The 7,159-nt window shown below is 35.7% G+C and overlaps 2 protein-coding genes across 2 annotated transcripts; one reads left to right on the forward strand and one right to left on the reverse strand.

The window, feature by feature from the left end:
* The first annotated feature begins 303 nt into the window (after window positions 1-303).
* Window positions 304-1,523, forward strand: LOC117627555 (transcription factor MYB3-like). Its single transcript, XM_034359691.1, has 3 exons — window positions 304-626; window positions 763-892; window positions 1,045-1,523. Exons 1-3 carry the CDS (start codon window positions 488-490, stop codon window positions 1,385-1,387), a joined length of 612 nt encoding a protein of 203 aa, XP_034215582.1. The 5' UTR covers window positions 304-487; the 3' UTR covers window positions 1,388-1,523.
* Window positions 1,524-4,066: 2,543 nt separating this feature from the next.
* Window positions 4,067-6,819, reverse strand: LOC117627786 (probable glycosyltransferase At5g03795). The gene is made up of 3 exons (XM_034360026.1): window positions 6,452-6,819; window positions 4,673-5,624; window positions 4,067-4,374 (listed from the first exon to the last, which is right to left on the reverse strand). The coding sequence occupies exons 1-2, from the start codon at window positions 6,785-6,787 to the stop codon at window positions 4,938-4,940; spliced, it is 1,023 nt and encodes a 340-aa protein (XP_034215917.1). The 5' UTR covers window positions 6,788-6,819; the 3' UTR covers window positions 4,067-4,374; window positions 4,673-4,937.
* Between the last annotated feature and the right edge of the window lie 340 nt (window positions 6,820-7,159).

The following is a 7,159-nucleotide window of genomic DNA, read 5'->3' on the forward strand; positions in this document are numbered from 1 at the left end:
ACATATAATTGGGTGTGTTTGAAAGGGACTGGTTTCTAAGGTCAGTATATTTTCATTTCCATATTCAAGGATAAGAAAACAATATTTATGATGATATCAGACAATTGTACAGGCAAGAAATAATGACCAACTTGGGTTTATAGGACACAAAAAAAATACATATAATAAGATTTATATATTCTACTTCCCAGTCTGCTCTTAGTTTCAACTGGTAGTTGGGATTTAAAGAGCTCTCTCTCTCTCTCTCTCTCTCTCTCTCTCTCTCTCTCTTGGAAGGGTAGCTAGATTGATGGACTCGCTGACTATTCAATTTTCTTCTCAGAAAACAATACCAACCAAGCAGGATATAAACCCTTCTCTCTCATTGTAGCATCAACCGACAGTCAAGTCTTTCTCACTAATATCTCATCCAAGAGCAAATAAAACCCATCATCTCTCTGAGTCTCTCTATATCTTTCTTTCTTTCTTTGTTTCTCTGCTACACGACATGGCTCCAAAGAAGAATGATGGAGCGACAAAAAGAATTATGAACAAAGGCGCATGGACAGCAGAGGAAGATAGAAAACTTGCAGAATACATTGAGATTCATGGTGCAAAGAGATGGAAGACAGTGGCTTCCATAGCAGGTTAGTTTTGAGCTTACATAGTGAAAAACAAAAGGGTTAATTGAAGCCAATACAGAAACCACATTAATTTCTTCTTGATTTTAACTAAACCTGGCTTCATTTGTTCAAATAATTCATTGTTGTATTGCTGCTGCAGGTTTGAATCGATGTGGGAAGAGTTGCAGATTGAGATGGTTGAATTATTTGAGACCCAACATTAAGAGAGGCAACATTTCTGATGATGAAGAGGACTTGATACTCAGGCTTCACAAGCTACTAGGAAACAGGTTAGTCATCATCCACATTTTTCGTGTCACATGCACTATCAATTTGGACCGCGCATTTAAATAAAATTAAACACCACTTTAAATTATCAAACCGTTTGATAATAAGAGAACATTTAGAATCTAACATACGACATACATGTTGTATTGTGTAGGTGGTCTTTGATTGCCGGAAGGCTTCCTGGGCGAACAGACAACGAAATAAAGAACTATTGGAATTCTCATTTGAGCAAAAAAATCAATCACAAGGAGAAAACACTGCAGAATTCAAGAGCTCAAGAGACTGCTACACCTTCCCAGAAAGACAGTGGTACTGAGGGGGACGAAGAAGAAGGAGGAGGAAAAGAAAGTGTGAACAATTCGGATGTTAATTTCGATGTAAATGAGTTCTTCGACTTCTCTGCTGAAGGCTCCTATGGGCTGGAGTGGGTGAGCAAGTTTCTTGAGCTTGATGAAGACACCATGAATTACAAAGAAAAGGTCAGCAATATTATGTAGTTAGTATTATGTGTAGGCTCTAGTTTTTCTCTCATAATTGAGAAATGTAAGAAAGAAAGAAAAATAAAAATTGGTGTACGATGAAAGTGTGAATCTTCTGTACAATTTAAATAAAAATTGCCCAGTCTCTTGAATACATTTGTCTAGCCATTTATATTTAAATTTTGTAGGAGATAATTAATAAATATTTGTGACCACACAGAGCACTCAATGCCCCTGTTCTGTGGTATTGTGGCCAATGCAAACAAGCCAGAAGTGCTATATATATAGTATTATATTATTTGACAAAGAAAGAGAATATCACTTACTTCAACTTAATATCTGTAGTATTTGTATCATTCAATTCAAAACTAATTGATAATATCTCATCGAGAATCATTTCGTTACGTAAAAATGTTCAAAATATGATTTGAGTTTCTATTACAAAGAGAACTAAATGAAAAAATTAAGCTACCTCATTTTGAACATTGAATCTAAATGTAAACCCTTTTTAAATGATCATATTCTGAATCTAAACCTTAAACCCCAAATGTTGTTTAAACTTAAAATTTAAAAAAGATCGAATTTTTTCAGAGGGGATGCATATATATACAGAGGGCTTCCGTTGAGGGATCCTTCAAATAAGCTTATTTGAGGGATACCCTTATAGGGTCCACTGTGCATTGTATTTCACTAATCCAAACTGTCTAGTTTGTAGATATTCACTAATCCAATGTCTGGATAGCCTGAGCCAACAAAAATGTAAAGAGTCAACTTGTATAAATAAATAAAAACTTCAAACAGGTGTCTACTTTTATTAAAACAATACCCAACCCATCACTGTACACGTTCTATCCATGAAAACCCAGCAGACATCATGCTTGTTCAAGCTAAACATAGCATCTCCCGGTATTGCCATTCATGCGACTGGATTATATTTTAATTTTAAGAACTCTGGTCTGGTCTGGTGGATTCTTGCTTCTAAGCTCGAGACGAAAAATGGCCGTTACGAAGAGGGTTAGAGATTGACGAGAAAACGAAGAGGGTTAGAGATTGACGAGAAAAATGAGACAGGATAGGGAGTGGCGGAGCTAGGAATTGTTGATGCAAGAAGAGGCACCTTAGAGAATTAATTCAAGTTTTTTTTTGCTTTGTGATAATTTACTTTGTTACGAAGCTCTAAATTTTGGCATCCCTTAGCTTGTTACATATTAATAATTTAATAATCACTCGTATGAACAAAATAAGGGGAACAAAATAACACATGCTAGTTTGTAATTCGTTTCTATTGAACAAAATATATAAGAATAGAAAATGGAAAAAGATTTGGTTTAACAAAAGTGAAGAATACACGTCAAAAACAAAAAGTCAGAATGTAATCCAGTTTCTCTCAGCTGCATCTAAATTTTTTTAAATTACAATGGCATGTAAACGTGGTTTAGTCCAGTGAAAAATGGTCTTGACTTGTAGATCAGAGGTCTCAGGTTCGAATCCCCATGACATTTAAGTTATGTGCATGTGTGTGAGAAACTCAGAAACTCCCTCCCCTTTAATTTAGACTATTACTTATACTGAAAAAAATTATAATGACACTTTTTCAATGTAATTAAGATTCTGCATTTTGAAGTCAATTTGCACAATGATCAAATGTGTAGAAGGCATGAACCAGTCTTAACCACACCAGAGACGGCTTCTAAAAAATTTCAAAATAGGCACACACAAAAAAACAAAAGTTGGTCCATGCTTCTAGCCAATTTGGTTAGAACTTTTCTAGAGGTACATTTCGCCATTATTGACGTTGATTTGTTGAGCTGAGCCATCACAGAAGCAAAATGGAATTTTAGCTAATAACTAGCCCTCGGATAATTTGAAAACTTCCTTTCTTCATATTGTCCTGTATAGAGTGTAAATAGTTTGGTTTGTAATTAAGGCCATCTTCAGTTATAGGGCTAAAAATTTAGCCCTCCAAAATATTAATTTTTTTAAGAATAGTGTAGGGTTAAATTTTTCCATCTCCAGTCATGCAGGGCTATATTTTAGAACCCTTCATATTTTATTATTTTGAGAAAAACTATGGTACAACACATACATTCCACAACTATGTATTGTTTAATTTAATTAAAGTACTATTTAGAGACAATATTCCATGACCAAGAATTTTTTATAATTTTTTTAAACAACACTTCAAACATTTGAAAAGGTGACTACATTTTTTTATTTTATAAAAAGGATGGGTTTCAATGGTTTGAACATCCAATGGTCATGACCAATAATGTTTTATAATTTTTTTAAGAATTGAAAACATTTAAAAAGGCTTGTATATATATATATCATCAATTAAAAACACATGTATGGAGCCCACAAAAAATTTGGCCTAGGACTAGGCCAAAGTTGGGCTAAATGTGGCCCTGTTGGAAGGCTAAAGGCCCAAATGTGGCCCTTCAAATTTGGCCAAAATTTTGTTTAGCCCATAGCTAGAGATGGGTTTTGCATGATTTTAGGGCTATATTTAGGATATAGCCCATGGCTGGAGATGGCCTAAGTATTAGTGCACCTTGGTTCCCAAAGGAGTTGCACGTCAGCATCAGCCAACCCTGTTACTACTGACCACACATTCTATACATACTGCTAGCGAGGAGAAAATCTTAGGTGTAATCAGTTGTATGTGATAGGTAAGTTTTTCTCTTCGACAATGGAAGATCAACCCGTAAATGCAGACAGTCCATATACAATTATACAAAATCCAACTATCTTGTATGTATGTATGTATACGATAACCAGTTGTATGTATACAAAATGTTTGTTCCAAAATGATTTACATGTCAGCATCAACAACTACGAGCTATATTCCTTAAAATGGAAAATTTGACTTGTATAATGAAATCATATAGGATTGTTTATATACGGGCAATGATTTTATTTTGTAATGTCCCATCTACTTGAGCTTTATCTGGGTCCAGTGAAATGTCACACAGAGCTATGGAGACTCCTTCGCCTTGTCATCTTTCCTGCAGTGGATGAACAAGTACATTTGACAAATGGTTAACTGTCTCAGTAAAAATTTGGTAACAGTCATTTCACATATTTAACATCAAATGAAGTCCTGAAAAGAGTTTGGAGAAGTTATGCTGTGGCTTTTGACCCTAAAAAAGAAAGAAAAGAAGTTATGGTGGCTTTGGTCTGGACCAAAAAGAAGCAACCCCATTACACAAAGTGACAATATGAAACCAGCATTGGAGCTAGCAGTCACAAGAAAAACAGTAAAACATCATTTGCACTATCAGAGATGCATATTATTGAGCATACCTGCATCCCCACTTCTCATTTTGGCATCCACCCCCAGTCTTCCCAGAAAAAGTCCATCCATGTTTCAGTTCAAAGAACTTGGAACACTTTACCATGAAACCAGGCTGGTGGCACCAAATGCTGTTTGAAGTCCTTCATAAAGTCAACAGCCATGTGCCTTAATGGACTTGCATCTTAGCCGCTAGTCTTGACTCTAATCAGCTCCTTGTTCAAACTCAGCCTATTATAGAAAATCAATATCCATTAAGGGCATGCTAAACACACACTAGGATTCCGGGATTTGGATCTGGTTCAACCTGCTAGACCAGATTGAATGCAGAATCATATGGAATAAATCATATCTGATTGGTCTTGGATTCCAAAGGAAATGCTTCTGCACCATTTTCACATTAATTTGCATGGTAAGGTATCTTCTCATGGGAATAGCCACTAAAATCTCTCTTAACTTGGGAATATCCTTCTCGGCCACGGCAACGGAAAATTTGCTCCAATCTAGCACATCACTCAAAGGAGGGGGGAAATTATCGGCAATAATCACTGGGACACATTCATAGTAGATGGACTCGATGATCCTTGGGCTGTTCACTTCATACCCCATTGGGCAAATACAAAATTTACTTGATTTCATATGTTGGACATAAGACATCTTTCGCGAGACTCTAAGGGGCAGAGGCCCGTAGATTTTCATGTCTTCATGTTTGTCCTGCCAGTGCTTGAGAAGTGTCGGGCGGACTCTTCCATGCATGTTTCCTGCAAAAAAGGCAAGGAGTGGGCGCTGTGACACTCTAAATCCACCAACATTTCTAAGAGGCTTCCTGGGGGTCCTAATGGTAGTTTCTGGAAGTGAAACATCCTTCCTGGCAACAAATATTCCTTCCGAGGTGTCAGCATTGCATAGAGCTTTTATAGTATTTTTGGTTAGTTCCTCATGGGCAGTTAACGTGTAAGGGCCCTGCAAAAGGTCGACAGAATGGAGGAATTTAAGTTTAAAATATTACCATGGCATCAACTTGTGTACACTGATTGGTCTTCATAATAATGGATGCTAAAATATCAGATATTAAATTGAACAGATATTTACTTTCAAAAATAATTTTCAAATTGCAAACCAGCAAGCATCTTTCTCATAGCTACAGATATACACACACCTTTTCAGCTATTATGCTGACGTAGAAGCATTTCCAATCAAACTACAAAGAGAAAACATATACAATAAAAACTGCCAAGGAATTTGGAATTCTTTCTCATACTTCCTAGACAATTCAAATTTGATCACCATAGAAATCTTAGAAGTAAAAGAACATAGAGAATAGTACAACACACTATTACTCTTTCCAGACAGTACTCAAATATTATACTGCTACGATATAGGTGCATTGTCAAATGTAAAAGGAGGACATCCATCATAATGGCTGTTACAGTATAATAATATAGCAATTTTAGTATTTGTAAAATGGAAATATTTTACAACACAAAGGTGAAGTGTAGTTTGGAAAATCAGAAAAGTCAACTAGGTAACAAAACCATATAATTTGATGCCAGTAACGATTATTTCCATGCAATGAGAAAACATTAAGCTGTGTTAAAACATTTATACTTGTGAAAAATTGAAGTTCAACTGTACTGTGTAGTCTACTACTATGCTTTTGTGATGAGATTAATTCAGTGTACAACTTACAGAATAAAAATGAATGCCTCCAATTCTTAAACAATTAATTACATTAGCACAATCAAATTGGAAAGAAGCATGCTGTGGAAAGGAAGAACAGATTACTGTACCCAGTCATGGCAAGCAACAAGGAAATGATCTGACCCATGTGTCCGATTCCAGAAAGGATACTTCGCAGCAATCGTGTTTGTGTAGTCTCTCAGGAAAATTGAGAGTGGTTTCAAATTATGTGAATTCGGTACATAAAGTGCCATCCCCAATTGGCGCATACTGTAAGGAAGATAAAATAAGTGAGCCATTTCTGGATCCCTTGTGACAAACTGCCTGTTTTCCTCCATCAACTTCATGAACCATCCTTCAGAAGCATAAATTCCTCTGAGATGAGGTTGGTGAAAAATGGGCCTTGCTCCATCACGATATATGTAAACTTTAAGTATCAGTTCCATCAGTTCATAGCTCCTGAAATTAAGGCAAAATTATGGCTTTAAACGGTTCAGTAAAAAAATGATTCTGATGGATCATTATCATAAGAACAGGAAGCCTGGTGAAATCAATGATTGAGTATATTGCCAGACATTCTAGCAACTATTGTTAGATATCTAGAAATACAAGTGAACATACACACACAGAGGCATGATTTTGAAAAAGAAAAATAAATAACACTAACTATAATTATTTTCCCATGTTTATATGGTACTGTCAGTTTTAACGAGTATTCTTGCGTCTGACAGAGAGAAACAGTGTTAATAACATAGATGCTCGACGAAGTTATAAATTTTACTGTAATATATAATTTCATAACTGCTCAAAATATGCAT

The sequence above is a fragment of the Prunus dulcis genome, chromosome 5 (genome assembly GCF_902201215.1).
Source record: "Prunus dulcis chromosome 5, ALMONDv2, whole genome shotgun sequence".
NCBI classification, from domain to species: Eukaryota; Viridiplantae; Streptophyta; class Magnoliopsida; order Rosales; family Rosaceae; genus Prunus; species Prunus dulcis.